Genomic DNA, 16,014 nt, shown 5'->3' on the forward strand with positions numbered 1-16,014 from the left:
CCAGGTCTCTCCTAATAGCAGCACAGCCCTCAGGTGTGTCAACCGCTTCTCCCAGCTTGGGATCATCAGCAAACTTGCTGAGGAGGCACTCTGTCCCCTCATCCAGGTCACTGATGAAGAAGTTGAAYAGGATGGCACCCAGGACTGAGCCCTGGGGGACACCACTAGCCACAGGCCTCCAACTAGCCTCCACGCCACTGATGACGACCCTCTGAGCTCTGCCTTYCAGCCAGTTCTCAATCAATTTCAAATGCAAGGAAATTTAGTGTGTAATCTAGAATAGAGAAACAGGACTTCATATGTAGAAAATCCTGTTTATTCTGAAGACTCCTGATAAACTTCCAGAGCCCAAATGTCTGGCCACTCAAAATAGCCAATGAACTTCTATGAAGATCTGGATATGAAGAAAATGCAGAAAGTCATTCTAAGAGTAAGATTTGTTAACATTTTGYTCCCTGTGATATCTACCTAAAAGCAGATCACAGATGCTGTAGGACTATGAATGGGCAAGATTTAAAAACCATATCTAACAAACTAGATGAATTTAAGGATAAAGAAGGCAAAATACTATTAAACTAGATCACTTTGTTAATCAAACTAGTGCTTTTTTTTTCCATCTTCTATTGTCTGAAGAATAGATTTGTAAAGAGTATGTTCCACAAGCCAGTAGGTACTCCGTTGCTCACACAGCCACTGATAATCTGTTAACCATTGTAAGGCTTCTGGAGTCCCTTACAAGTCTTCTCCTACTGACAATTTTATTTAGGATTATTTAGGCTAAATTTAGACTAAGAACCATAGTATACAACCAGGTGTTCCTTTCCAAATAAGTTCCTCAAGTTGGAAAAAAAATCTAAATTCAAGGCAGGAATTAGCATGGTTTCAAATTTTATATTCAGTCTCTCAAACACAATTTTGGAATTCCCAGAAATACAAAATARCATCTTTCTGTTCTGTTATAGTGACTACACTACATCTGTTTTATTCATTAACATAAGCTGCCAGTTTCATCTAGCAAAGACTTTCTATTGTAACAAACAACTGATTCACTGCTCTTAACAGGGGGGTGGGGAAGGGAAAGATCCCCATATTCAGCCCTTTTCATCTTGTCTTTACAGAAAAGAAGCGATGATTACCTTGAATTTGACTACATGGTTCTACTTCATGAATTTGTGTCCCAGGTAAAGTCTTATTTCTAAAAATAAAGAACRGCATTTTTTTTGTTTCAAGACTGCCAACTGTGTAACCTCCCCAGGCATGGGGATGGTGAAGCATTCATAGATCTGATGCCTGGAAGTCAGGTAGCAAACTGCACGAAGTTAGGGCAGAGTACCCACCTGCCTTAGTGTTCTCTGCTTGTGCCCCATGTAAGCAGGAAACAAGTCTCTAACTTGTATCAGGAGACTATAATTTTCAACTGATCCGGGCCCTTCTTGTAAATGGCAGAGGCTCAATGTATGGTCACTGACAGATCTCTTCTCCTGGGAGATTCTATTGCCAAATAGCCAGGGCTACAGGGCAGAAAAAGCTGCAGAATCCTACCTGGAGTAACAAACAGGGCACTTCTCTACTAGAGGGACAGCCGTGGAGGACCAATAGACAAAAACATCATCTCAGTTTTTCCTCAAAGAGAAGGATACAGGGTATAGCATAAGGAGCAGCAGCAGCTTTGACTCCCGGAATAGTATTTACAATGTACGTTATTTTCATCGTAATATTGGGATCTGGGCAAATGTCTTTGTAAGACACCGATGCAGAGAAACTGAAAGGGTTTTAGAGAAGAAGCTCTTGACTGTGTAACTCCCTGTAATAAGTCACCTGCTGAGAGATTTCACCCTTTATCCTAGCTTTACTTTTTCTTACTCCACTGGACTTTCAGTGAAGTTAGAGTATCCATAACGCTTTAGTTCCTCAGAATTTTTTGTGAAGGAAAATTCCTGGAAAGTATTAGCCACTGAATTGCAACTCAAAAGTATAGGTGCTTCATTGTACTCCATTTTGGGAGGGAGGAGGGGTGTCCTAAGATATCAACAGCACTGTGATTAAGAAGTGCAATCCTACACAGACATACTTGAGCTGTAATACTAGCCTGGAAGAGAGAAACTGTGTAGCTGCAGCARAACAGAGCACCAGACAGGCTAAAAAAAGCTTGAGGGAGAACTCAGAAACACTGAGAGCTCAACAGGATTGACTGCTAGCCTGCTTACCATGTACTGTTATTGGTGCTTGATCTATCTTAGTTAAAAATCAGCCAAGCTATGGCTAAATTATAGCAGTCAATTCCAGTTCAGTATTGTTCAAAGAAAATACCTTCTTGCTTTTTCCAGCACACCTTTTACTTTCTACCCACAGGAGATTATTCCCTGGCAAATGACAGTTCTCTGGCACCCACAGCATGGCGTTAAAGTAACACAGAACAGCAGTCAGCCAAAACATGCAGAGTACTAATGGAGCACCTGGCACTACAGYGGAAGAAGCTAAAATGCTACAAGTGTTTGAAGGGGGGGGGAGATAAGTAGGCAGGGGGCAAACAATCAAGGTACAAATAGTAAGTACTTGCTCAGTAAAAATTCTCCCATGTATTTTTTTTCAATCTAATAACCCAACAGTCATTTTAGTCATTTTATCTACTGCATAATCAAATGCTGTGTCAAAATTAATAAAAAAACCTTCTTGTTGCTAGAAAGACTACTTACTGCACAGGTGCACAGATGTTCTCTCTAAATGCAACTTTWGGCTTTCCCATAGTGCAAGGACAACCATATTCTCTTTCCATTCGCTGCAGAAAAAAAGCAGAATGAAATTCAGAACTGTTCCTACACATTGGCAATGTTTTTATCACAGATAATCTTTAAAGTGARAAACTTGATCAGGGTTAACTAGTTTTTCTTGTTGGGTTTTGGGGGCTTTTTTTTTGAAAAACAGATGTTATGAATTATTCACTGTCATTCAACTGTCATCCCTGTTTAGGGGCAATAGCTTTACATATAGGACAAGGCAACAGCATAACTACTTTATTCAAGTTTAAGTTTTCAAAGACAAAAACCATCTTTTCTTCATTCTCTCCACATTTCAGATACAYCACTCTGTTAGACTGAATTAAAGAACAGATATCAACCTGAAAGAAATAAACAGAAATAAACTATTCCTACTGCATGCATCACCTCTTATTATGGAATAAATAAAAAAAATACAGAAACAGAATTTTTCTCTCTCCCATAGGAAAGTTTAATATCAAAATTCACTATAAGCAAAGGCTGCTAAAACAAAATGCAATGCTTAATACAATATTTTTTGTAACAAACTGAATTTGCACCATCRGTTTTGTACCAAAAAGTAAAAATATTCTTGACTGAAGGTTCATTTAAATAGATTACAAGCCTTCAAGAATAGAACCACTAGGAAGAAAGAATCTGCTGGGGTTGACTAAGAAGTTAAACACTTCCCCAAGCAGCTACTGTTCACCTTAATGTCACAGTACCTTCTATTAAAAAGGCCTCAAAATAGTTGCCATATAATAACCCTCATTTACCATTAAATCAAGTGGATTGTATCTCCAAACAATCTGGTAAGCTTGATGTGAGCTTAGAGGCCCAACTACAAAATTAGGCCTACAGTCTGGCCTCAATTAGCCTATCTGCAAATAGATTTTGGCACATGCAACATCTCAGGCAGAAAGGAAGGAGAACTCTTGGTTGGGAAACTGTTCAAGAGCACAGTCCATGGAATCTTCTTTCAAAATTACCTGAGCATAGATTTCTAAGTGTAGTTCTCCCATTCCAGAAACAATGGTCTCTTTGCTCTCATCATCAAAATGGACTTTAAAGGTGGGATCTTCTCTTGTAAAGCGGTTCAGGCCTTTTGAAAATTTATCAAAGTCATTCTAAAAACAATTACACATGCAAAAAAAAACATTAATTCAGCATCCAAAAATGTGTAAAAAGAAAGGCCTCAAGTTTTCCTGCCAACAGCTTAGCACTTCTACCCTCATGATGTTATTTTCTGAAGCCCAGCCAAAGATTTATAACTGCATTTATTCTTCCAGCTCCTGGATGCTGATGAAGTTAGCCAGGCTATCTGTAAGCTTGATGGAACAGAAAAGTCCCTTGAGTTTAGTTTATCTCTAWTTTTCTTATGGAAGACAAAAGTAAGTATCTTCTGGTTTGAACAAGCTATTTCAAGTCCATGTTTACTTAAATCAAAGACACAGAGCTCCCCTATGGTCAAGTGATACCATCTAACATATTGATATGTTACATTATCTAAATTATATGTTCTTAAGCATTTTGGCTAGAATATTTTAAACACTGCTCATTTTAGCCTATATGAATTGGTATTTGCTTGCTAACCCRTACAAAGTGATAAATGCAGCAGAAAAAGGCAACTCAGATAAAGGTTAATTCAAAGGCTCCTACCTTGTTGGAAGGCTTGATAGCTACTGAAATGACAGGATCAGGAATGTGAATTGATTCCTGTAATGGTTATAAAGGAAGAGATTRTAAAATCACATTATATTTCACCTGGTGATGTAATTTCTCCAGAAAAGTYTGATTACAAAAATTGTGGGTTCCAAACAGGCTTGACTGCTTTACTTATCTAGTTTGTGCCTAATACCATACTGTAAGGAAATTCTCTAATTCTCCTCAGGATACTAGGCTATTACCTAATGCTTGTTGTAATGCCAACCACAACATATTAATACTAGCTCTTAGATGCAATTGATCTCTGCTGGGATTTCACACTAGACACTGCTTCCATATTTTAATGACTGATGTTGTTAAACGTATGTATAAATAGAATAGATGTATCTGTGTATGTATACAAATACATACCTCAATACTTTTGGGATAACAGCATCCTCTCAGTATTCAGCTACGCACTGACAGAAAGGGAGGCAGTAATGGTCCTGAAACCTCAGAAATGTTTGTTTCACAACTGTTTGCTAAAATTGAATATATTTGATGCCAAGTGCAGTAAAGGAGTGTGCATGTTTTGAACACACCATACCTCTACATGTTCGGGCTCTCTGAAGTATAACAATCACAACAAACATTTCCAGTTGTATACACATCAAAAAAGTACTTAAACTGAACAAAAGATTAAAAACATTTAAGAACAGAATATTGGAAATTCCAATGTTTGAGGAAGCATACAGATTAAGAGGTTTACTTACCATGGAAATGTCAGTACTAGTTTTATCAGTGAACGTATCTCCACTAGCACAATCAATTCCAAACAATGCACATATGTCTCCTGCATAAGCTTCATTTACATCCTTAAGAAGAAAAGGGTCACTATTTCAGTATCAGTGAAAGACATTAGTACATTACAAAGATACAGCAAAGATACAAACACTGTGCTCAAAAACCCAAAATAAAACACCTTTGAAAATTACAGCTCTGATGAAGTGCTCTGTAAACTTTCTATTTCTTCAAAACAAATGCACAAAAAGGAGACCTCAGCTTAGATACTAACTCATCTTAGCACAGAAATGCAAAGCAAGCAACATACTATTTTTCAGGCAGCCCTGCCCAAGCTATAGAGCTAAGGAATTCTAAAYAGGGTCATGCTTGCAGCATTTCAAGAATCCATTTTTAATTTAAGAATTGCATTCAAAAAAATCACATGGAAGAAAATTTTGTTGTGTATTTTGCCAGTCATATTTCCCCTCTCCTACAAGCAAGGAATATGTGGAGATAATACCATAGCTGTCTGTCTTAGGTTATCACCTAAAAGTCATTTTATAATGCCTCTTACGCAATGACTCTTCCACTGCAGTAGAAATAAACTGAAATCATCTTCATTGTTTTATTACAGAACTCTATTAAATGTTACAGACAAACACAAATTAACAATTAACATCAGTAGAAAAAATTTGCAATGTAATCACATTCTTCAGAGATAACAAGATAGCTTCTCTCTTTTCAAATAACATTGACTCAGAAGGTGATTAGTTTGACTGGATTCTACTTCTCACACTCACCTCCATGTTGTCTGAATGCATACGAACAAGTCTTTGCACSCGCACTCTCTTCCCAGTCCTAGTGTTATAGATATAATCAGATTTCTTCAGCATCCCCTGATAAACGCGAATGTAAGTTAACTGCCCAAAACGCCCAGCCTGAAATGAAAATTAATAAAAATTGATTAAAAGTCAGATACAGTCCTTCTGGCAATCAAGACCACCATTATTCTAAGCATGCTCTGCACTGATAGACCCAATGATTCTGCTTTGAATTTACACTAGACACATACRAAACTTTGTGTTAATGTAGTTTCAGCTTTCACTTTACTCTGGGAAGGAAGCCTGGCAATTTTTACTTTCCCAATTTTACCAGTTTACCAGTCCTAAACTTTCACAATGAAGGCATACAGCAACTATTAATCTGGCTAGCCACTTTCTATATGAAAATGAGAACCACTACTCTCTAGGTAGTAAGCAGTCCGTTTTGTTAAAATCTCATGTTTTTTCCTCTTCCTCTCTCTCACACTGCATCGTTTTCACCTTCAAGTAGATTTTCCTCTGAAATCATTTAAGATAAGCAATGAAACCTTCCAAACTTTCAGGTTTTAGCTAAGAAAAATCTGAAGTACTTGAGACACGTAAACTGTTTAAAARCTTGCAGACTGTATAAAGTCTCTCAGCAGAAGTCAGACGTTGGTAGAGTAGGAATTTTGCAAACAACCGAAGTCATTCAGTTACTTAATCCTAGGTCAGTATTCTCTAGAAACTGTTAGCTTAGCTGTACCATATGTACTGTGACTAAGCAATGTCACTGCATGCACAGTCACATTTAAACACCAGACTTTAAAATGGGAGCCCTAGAGTGCTTTTCTCCCAAAACTAACAACCGTCAACGCATGAARGCATTTCATGGGGATCAATGACAGCCTACCAACAGTAGCAGGTTGTACTCGCTCAGTGCAAGTAAATCTTGCATATACCAACAATTCTCCCAGGAAATGCTCTACTTCTCTACTGTTTTTGCCACATCAAAAAAACATAACAACTTACCTCCAGTTTAAAAGCAAGGCCTATAAAAGGTTGGGAATTGTCTCGAGCAGAGTTCAGTAGGAACTTGGTTTTGTCCTCAGAGTCCCTTAGAAAAAGGGTTAAAGAGGGAATTAATGTTGTGAAGCAAACACAGTCAGCCTCCGAACACAAGCTCAATCCTGGAAGGCCCTTTCTCAGTTCCACAGAAGTTTTTAATACAGAGTTACAAGATGCTCACGTGCAGCTCTCGTACATTTAGCAGACCCCAAAATGAACTCCAAATTATGACATTTATCACTCTTCCCTCACTTTATCCATTTTGCCACAAAAGCAATTAACTGTACACACAACAATTAATAAGATATTCAGTCACACTTCATAAGCAAATCTAGTTTTAGAATGAAAAAAATCTTAAGTTCTGGACCATTTATTGTCAATGGTCAACAGCAGAGATGCTCCCAAGGATAGATTTTGCACTGATACTCAACACGAGTACCATCCTTAGACAGATGCACACTTACAGGCCAGACTTGTGACTGAGGCCCAGAAAGTCCTAAAGTACTAGTCACAGCTCAGAGAATAACTGTAAACTCAAACGATCTGTTTAGACTTCCAAGAGACAGTTGATATAAAGAATAGAAGTAACAAACTGCACCTTAAAGGTACTGCAAAGGTCATTTAATAGAAGGCACCCTAGTGTGTTTCTGCTCTGTATAAAGACTCCAAAAAAAAAAGCATCAAGCGCCACAGTATGTCCTCTGCGGACAAGAACTATCATGCCTGTGTTGTTCTGTTTGTGTGCATGTGAGACAGAACAGTTTTAGTAAATGCCAACAAGGGGATTACCCACAGAAACACAAAAGCACATCATATAATTTGAATTGCAGCTTCCAAGTCACAAAATCAACTTGTCAGTACCAGCGGATATACAAGAAGGCATATAAAAAACAATGTGCACAGCTAGCTGTTGCATTAAATACTGCTTTACAACTACAGCTTTGTAATAACTCTACGAAAAGTTTTAAGATTTCAGTCTGGATGCAGAAGTACAGGTAAGAGACACTAATGTTGGGTTTTGTGTTCCTTAACTGTGAAGGCACATCTACRTTAATAAGCGTGTTCAGATGAATAAAACATCAGCTAACATTTTCAAATGTGCTCTCTGCTCTAAYGCAGGCATGACTTTAAGGGGATACCATTAATTTATAATTTATATATTTATACAATTTTATAATTTATCTTATCAGATAACAAATTTTCAAACTTAACACTCAACGAGTGCTATTAGAAGTACAGGTATAAACAGTACCCTTCAAATGAGATGAGATCTTGCAGCTTTTAGAACGCTGTGCAAAAATTATGATCGTATTGTTTATGTAAATAGTAAAAGATCATGTATTTTGGTAGTAATGTTTCCTGCTACACTTTACACTGCTTTGACACCTGATTCCAAAACCACTCCATACACGCATGAGTATACTTACGCCTTGTTAAGTATAGCATAGTTCTCAACTTCTGAAGGATTTGGCAGATACTCTAAGACAGCATCCARCAATGGTTGTACTCCTTTGTTCTTCAAAGCACTTCCCAGAAGTACTGGGGTAAAGGCCTTTTTCAGTGTTGCTCTTCTGATTGCAAGCTAGAAAAGTATCAATGCATTACTCTCCTTCTGCARTAACTTCAGGAGTCTGATGCAATACCAACTACACAGCATTACAGATGACGCTCTCTATCTTTACTGGTTATCTTCACTCCTGGAGTAAAGTAGGACACCCTCCTGTAGAACTCTCTACACCAGAGTCTCCCATGACAGTTGCTTAGTGGTTTTCTCAAGAATTTTGAGATTTTTTTCTTCCTCTTAAATTCAACTTAAAAATGAAAATACATTAGCTAAAATATAATGATAAAGTCAAGATTCTTCATTTTTGTTTTCAGGTCTGTCATTTCCCTTCCATTTCCCCTATTTATTATATTGGAAAACAATACACATTTAAATTTGTGAAAGTAAAATGAGATGTTTTGACATCTTTAAGCTCTGTAAAACTCTTCTGGAAAAAAAAAAGGTAGGAAAGGGGTATTTGCGGAATTGTCATGCTGAACGAATTATCACTTTTAATGAAAACTGTGTTGACGCAGCTACAGAAGAACCTATTCACACTCTTCCGCTGAAGTTACAATGACTGTCTTCGGAATTCTTCCGAGACATCCTAGTAAACACAGTAAACCTAGTAAACCTAGTAAACCTAGTAAACAAGATAAATTAACTGCACAATAACCTCCTGCCTATTCAGTGCCTTTCACCAAAGCATCATATAACATTACAAAACACAGTTGAGGGCCAAAAGTCTCCAAAACTGCAATCATAGCTGTCTTCATTAAATATTTAGAAAGGTGAACAGAAGCTAATTGCTTGCCCMCCCAAAAATCAGTTACTAGGATCACTAACTTGGTCTCACCTCTCTCTGCCACTAGAGGATGCTATCTACCCACACTTACGAAGGCCTTCACTCCAAATKAAAGCAGCTGCTGTCTTCTTTGGTAAGCTAAAAAACTGATTTTCCCTTAACAGATTGAGGTAGTTAATCATATAATCTGGCCTGGGAGTTATTTAGAGTATCTGAAGACAGAAGGCTAAGCAACCTTCACAGTTAAGAGACAGTAATTCAGAATATCTAAGCCAAAAATTGTTGACAAAGAATAAACTTCAAAAAGCAAACTGATTTATAGAAGAAATTAGAAAAGGATCTTTTATTCTCAAACTTAAAAATAAATGAATAACTGTTTCCTTAAATTTCTTGATTTAATGACTTTGCAAAAATAATGCAAAAGTAATATTCTTACATCAACACTTTTGCTCGTTTAGCCTGTGTCTTTCCTGTRCTCCACAGTGTATGCAGAACATACAGCTGTGCTGAGGCCTGGGTTTCTATTTTGCCATGTTATTTTAAAATGAAGCTACATGGCTGCAATTGATTCTCATCAACAATTACCTCGGAGGGAAAAAAAGTAATTTTATTTTCGCATAAAGATTTTTGTTACTGAGTGCCCTACTGAGCAGCTAGGGCTTGAGTACAGCATTTTGCATAGTAGYAAATGAGGTACTTGTTTAAGCAGTTGATCTTTAATGAACATCATATGCTAAGACTCTGACTTCCAKGAGTGATACCTAGCATCATTTCTATGAAAAGATACTTTCAACAGAAACTTGGCTGCTGGCCACCAAAGAAAAGCCATCTTCAGGGACATATTAATACAAATTAACCTGCATCTGCAATGCTATAGCCRTTATAACTATAATTAATTGGCTTTCAGAAGTGGGAAGCAGAGGCATGCTGAATAAACAAGTTCATTTTTGTAACAGATTTCTCTCCCAGTAGGAGCTATCGAAAATAGCTTCCTGCTGGAATCTCTCACCTCTTACATAAACACAGCATATTCCCATTTGTATTGTTCAGTCCTCCTAGTGGAAGACAGATCCTTACAGGTCTTTAAAACTGTTACTATATTTTGTCTTTACCAACTACAGAAGGGCTACTTCACAACCTGAACAGTCCATGCTTCATAAAATAGTAAATGATTGCTGGAAATGCCAAATAACGAAACCTCTTATTACTGAAATAAGAGCTACATTYGCTTAGTACTTCTGACAAAAGCCTTTGTGCTTTTGTATCTCAAGCCAAGTTGGGATATACAGATACCTCCATAGTCCTAGAGACAACAACCACCAGTGAACCACCCATACAACCAAAACAAAACTTTTTTTTTTTTTTGGTAACTCAAAACCCAAGGTATGTTATAAAGTTRTAAGTGATCAAAGTTTAGTAGCTATGAAGGTTTGAAATAAATAAACCTTAAGGGRCCCACGGTTTGAACCCAGCTATCTTCCTCAGTTACCAATTGAAGCACCCAGCTGCAAGCAGAGCAAAGCAAAAGGAGGTGGCTAGTGCCGTGCCAGGCAGTTGCCAGGCCTCAGTGAAACTATGTGCATCACTGCTACTCAAAGGCGAGCAGCTCTAGCTTCAACAGAGGCTCTCCAAGAAAAAGCTGTCTGCCCATAAAGCTTCTCCCACTGCAATGGACTTTCTGGATATCACTTTTCTCTTTGTTTAAAATCACATTTTTTTTTAAGTTACATTCAAGAACTTCTTTATAGTGAGAGTGACCAAGCACTGGTGCAGGTTGCCCAGAGAGGTTGTGGAGTCTCCTTCTCTGCAGATAGTCAAAACCCACCTGGATGCAACCCTGTCTAATCTGCTGTAGGTGACCCTGCCTGAGCAGAAGGGGTTGTACTAGATGATCTCCAGARGTCCCTTTCAACCTCAACCATTCYGTGGTTCAGCAACTGGTCCCTGTAGTAGTTTCAATCTTCAGCTAGATAATAACTATTAACAGTAGACATTAGAAGATTATTGTTGATTTCTCTTGACAGTGGCAAGAGGTGATGGCAAACAGCAATTCAGCAGGGGGCATCACACAAATATTCGCACCATGCATGCGTGAACAGGGACTTACATAGCCATCACACAGCTAAAAAGGGCAAGAAACAACCAAACTGAGATCTGCCTTACAAAACAGACAGACTTCAGTATGGTTCTCTCACATTACTGGCTGTTTAGATACACATGCAGCCCAACAAATTGCTGTGTCAACAACTCCACATTATTGTCTTGAGCTTACATACCTACCAAATGGTAAACACAAGCTTGCTTAGCACTTTTTCTGTAAGTGTCCTCAGATTACTTCAAACTTAYGGCATTGTAAGTGAGCACATACATGCTACAGGTTGCTTTTTAAAAGCCTGGCTATCTCAGTATGAGCTCATCTATCTAGACTAAAGCTAATACCATAGCAACTCAAGAGGCATCATTAGTCAATTAAGGTCCTTAGAGAAGGTGGTATGTGCAGATTGCTAAATCTCTCATAATACAGTTTAAAATACAGACTACACCTTAGTCTGCTCTCAAGACTTTACTGAACAGTGTAAGCTGATCTCATCCTGGAGAGCTGAAATTGCATAAAGACTGCACAACTGCAGCTGAGCTTTCTAGGCCTCCATACCACCTTTTATAATGTGGATGTGCACTCGAGGTAGCAGCGATATTAAACTATCACAAGAATAAGTAATTTTCAGTCTGTGGCCACCTGCTGAAGGGAAAACGGTGTTCTTCATTACTTCTATGAGCACTCCTTTATGCTCATATGCCTTTTGCTATGCAACATCCAAAGTATTTCATAAAATAAATCATGCAGCGATTTCAAGAAAAGCAWTTTTCTTCCTTCCTGAAAACTGTATTTTGATCTACACTCATTTCTTCTGGATTTGGCCAAAAAAAAAAAAAAAAAAGACATTCCAATTCCCTTCTAGAGTACTACATCCACCTAAGGTGAAAGGAGCAATCAATGCAAATACAAAAAGAGGCAAGATTTCCTATGCACAAAGAAGACTTGAAGCAAGTCACACCAAGCAAGTTGTGGCATAGACAAGCAATAGAATGATTTAAAAAACCCAAACACTAGAAGTACTTTAGAGACATTTACTTGTCTCCAAGGAGCACAGAAGCTTGGAATCTCCAGTGCAAATCTAATTCGAGATCTAGTGACCAAGGTCTTCAGTAAGCCAGCTAGCACCAACTGCTTTTATAGAAGGAAGAGCTCAAAAATCAAGGGTAGAATGGGCCCTCCCCTGGGAGTGAACTGGGAATCAACCTGTAGTAGGTGACACTCATGCAAGAGGACTTAGGCACACAAAATTTCTTCAAGATATTTTCTAGGAGAAAAGGAATATATTGCTACAGGAACAAGGACCACCACAAACTTACCTTTAAATCAGCAGCTGTAGGAATCTTTTCTTCCAAAAACAGCTCCCCAAGGTGATCATCTGAGTTAGCAACACATTCAATCAATTCCCGACGTCTTTCTGCAGCCTCAGCTCTAAATTCAGCTGGAATTTCATCGTATCGAAGAGTCTGGCTACACACACGTAAATAATATAACTATTCTAAAGGAATACTGTATGAATCAAACTTTGAATCACTCATTAATCATTGTGATGACAAGGCTGACCAAGAAAACTACAGATATGGATATTGAAAAAGACCACTTAACAGTATCACCATAGTAAGTAGCTCTGATGCTTAACTAGGGAAGAGCTTCTTCCCACTCATGGCAGGAGTTTGCAAGGATGCAGRATAACCTGTTCATCAACCTCACTCGCATCTTATCTTCATCCTGGCAATTTCATGTCAAACACACACTATTGGTTCCAACCACAAAGCAAGTCTCCTATTTATCAGGGAAGTAACTGTGTCTGCCTTCACACTACAGTTAGCAAGTAATTCATGCTGCAGGTACCAGCTGCACTAAACTTGACTCTGCAGAATTATTTTGCTGTAACTGGGAGAGCARAAATGTGATACCTTAGCCCTAGCACAAGCAACATCCCTTATTTTCCAGATAGTGTTTTTTTTCATTTCAGAAGAACTATAGGTTTCTATAGTTCAGCATAACCCACACAAACAGTAGTTTCAGCACAGAAAAAAAAATATTCAAGTTGCAACACTTACCCAAGTGCACCATCAAAATATATAGCTCTTTCTTCAATAAGATCTATAATTCCTTTAAAGTCTCCCTCCAGCCCAATTGGAATCTGAACAAAAGCTGCATTGTGATTTAACTTGGATCTGAAAAAGCGAACAAACATACATGAGTTCGGTTTAGCTCAGTTGGTTAGAGCATGGTGCTAATAATGCCAAGGTTGTGGGTCAATCCCCATATTTGTTACTTGTTTGAGGGCTGGACTTAGATGATCTCCAGAGGTCCCTTCCAACCTTACCAATTCTATGATTCTATGATTAAGAAAGACAGTCATTAAATATATGTGCTCCAGATGCTCCTTAAAGAACTTCCCATCCCTACTATATATCTATAGTTAAAGTCTTTTGATCCTTTGACAGTGCCAGAATCGACCAAGATGAATGACAAATACCAGGTTGCATTTTAATATATCTACTGGTTTTGGGTCAATTACTTGATTAGACAAGTTGCTTCTCTCTAAATACAAATAAATGCATGCATCTCATAAATGAAATTACACACAGAAAAATAACAAGTAAGAAGCAGGCAGTTCTTATGTCTGAACTAGAAACTCCTCAGCCTTGCATTATCTCCACACTGTGAGTTACAGTTTGTATGTTTGCTACCAGTACCTAGGAAAAATTAAAAGGCTGTATATAAATTGGCTTCAAATATAGTTCTATCATCAAAATAAATACCAAACTTCCAGCTGTCAGACTCTGTGAGTTTGGGCTAACACTAAGATTTGCTTTGCTCTCATCTTCTTGGGAAAATGGAGAATTGTTATAGAGTAGACTAAGATTTAACCTCAAGTCATAGATTATCCTCCAAGCTGCAACTACAGAGTCTGCAGGAGAACGTTTTCCAATATTTTTAGTGTTAACTTGCTATGTGAATAGTTCAGAATTATTCCACAAAGCGATAAATACCTCAACTGTTGTACTGCTCTGTTTGGACTAGAGCCCAATCTGTCCAGTTTATTGATAAACGTTAAAAACGGCACGCCGTATCGTTTCATTTGCCTGTTCACAGTTATTGTCTGGCACTGAACTCCTCCAACAGCACAGAGAACGAGAACAGCTCCATCAAGAACTCTCAAAGATCTTTCCACTTCAATTGTGAAGTCTACATGTCCTGAATAACCCAAAAAAAAGATCCATTATTCACAGATGATAAAAGGTAATAAGCAATTGTACTTTCATAGCTACAGAAAAAAAAGCAAAATCCAACGGAATCTGTCTTCAGCTATACAGAAAAAGAGTCCGTTAGCACAATTCAAGTGACTAATGGACACAAACATGGTGCTATATGCATACATGAAGGAACAGTAATCATAAAGCGTTCAGAGCTGGCACTACCTGGTGTGTCTATGATGTTGATGTTGGTGTCCTTCCACATGGTATACGTTGCCGCAGACTGAATCGTGATTCCACGCTGTCGCTCCAGCTCCATAGAATCCATGACGGCTCCAACTCCATCTTTACCTTTCACCTTCGGAAAGAAATATATTAGTCTAAGAGAGTCTACCGAGAACGTTATACGAGCAGGAGTGTTGCTTTACACAGTGAGCACCATCTTTCACAATAAAAACCAGGCAAGGTGCAATCAGTTGCAATTCCYGAACTACACACACGTTTGAGTTTCTGGCAGTTTCACCCATGACTTTAACATGCTTTGCACTTCTGAGGGTCACTCCTGGAAGAGGCTATCGAAAATAAATGAAAGATTCTGCCRCACTGCCAATTTAATGAAATAACACACCTGAAGCTAAAAATCACTTTTCTATGCTTTCTCTGTTTCTCATAGCCATCTTCAGCTRCATCAAGAGAAAGGCTATCTGTCATGATGCATTCGCCAGAGACAGGGATATGTGTATAAATATATACACATATAATCAGTCTGACAGTTTGATTTGGGGTGTGCTGAGAGGAGGTGGCAGTGAATGAGGGGTGCGTGGAGCAGGGCCGCTGCTGCACGCCGGYGGCCAACGGACCTCGTGCATTTGGGCGATCCTGCCGGTGTAGAAGAGGATGCGCTCGGTCAGCGTGGTCTTCCCGGAGTCGATGTGGGCGGAGATGCCGATGTTGCGGATCCTCTCGTTGGGAAGGACCGCCGAGGAGCGCTGCCGACAGGCGCCGAGGAGCAGCTGCGAGACACGAGAGCGCTAGTCAGGAGCGGGGGGCGATGGAAACAAACCGCAGGCCAGCGAGGGCGGCTGAGGCGAGGCGCCCTCCGAGCGCCGCGCCCGCGCCAGGCCGCCATTTCGTGAGGTGCGAGGCCGCGCGGCGGCGGGAAGCGCAGCATCGCGGGGAAGCACCTAACGCGCGAGCAGGCGGCGGGGCAAGGCGGGAGCGGGGCGCGCAGCTCCGCGGGCGGCCTCGGCTGCGCTGCGGGTCCGACTCGGCGAACTGCCGCCCGCGCAGCAGCGCCTTCCCGCCGCCGCCCGC

The 16,014-nt window shown here is 39.3% G+C and overlaps 2 protein-coding genes across 2 annotated transcripts in view; one reads left to right on the forward strand and one right to left on the reverse strand.

Annotated features, from left to right (window-relative positions):
- The window catches only part of LOC146596366 (latexin-like), a 6,962-nt gene extending 4,259 nt beyond the window's left edge, over positions 1–2,703 (forward strand). Inside the window, 3 exon segments of the mRNA XM_085304075.1 lie at positions 1,119–1,181; positions 2,353–2,415; positions 2,417–2,703. Of these exon segments, the coding sequence (XP_085160201.1) occupies positions 1,119–1,181; positions 2,353–2,415; positions 2,417–2,515 (225 nt within the window). The 3' untranslated portion in view covers positions 2,516–2,703.
- The window catches only part of GFM1 (G elongation factor mitochondrial 1), a 30,982-nt gene that overhangs the window by 13,809 nt on the left and 1,159 nt on the right, over positions 1–16,014 (reverse strand). Inside the window, exons 2-13 of the mRNA XM_085304079.1 lie at positions 15,561–15,713; positions 14,926–15,058; positions 14,497–14,701; positions 13,558–13,674; positions 12,814–12,964; positions 8,479–8,633; positions 7,016–7,100; positions 5,984–6,121; positions 5,174–5,275; positions 4,416–4,472; positions 3,746–3,883; positions 2,697–2,779 (exon numbers count right to left, since the gene is read on the reverse strand). Coding sequence (XP_085160205.1) covers positions 2,697–2,779; positions 3,746–3,883; positions 4,416–4,472; positions 5,174–5,275; positions 5,984–6,121; positions 7,016–7,100; positions 8,479–8,633; positions 12,814–12,964; positions 13,558–13,674; positions 14,497–14,701; positions 14,926–15,058; positions 15,561–15,713 — 1,517 coding nt within the window. The remainder of the gene's footprint in view (positions 1–2,696; positions 2,780–3,745; positions 3,884–4,415; positions 4,473–5,173; positions 5,276–5,983; positions 6,122–7,015; positions 7,101–8,478; positions 8,634–12,813; positions 12,965–13,557; positions 13,675–14,496; positions 14,702–14,925; positions 15,059–15,560; positions 15,714–16,014) is intronic.

This window comes from Rhea americana, unplaced genomic scaffold (assembly GCF_003343005.1).
Source record: "Rhea americana isolate MKP2758 unplaced genomic scaffold, rheAme1 scaffold_202, whole genome shotgun sequence".
In the NCBI taxonomy this organism is placed as follows: domain Eukaryota; kingdom Metazoa; phylum Chordata; class Aves; order Rheiformes; family Rheidae; genus Rhea; species Rhea americana.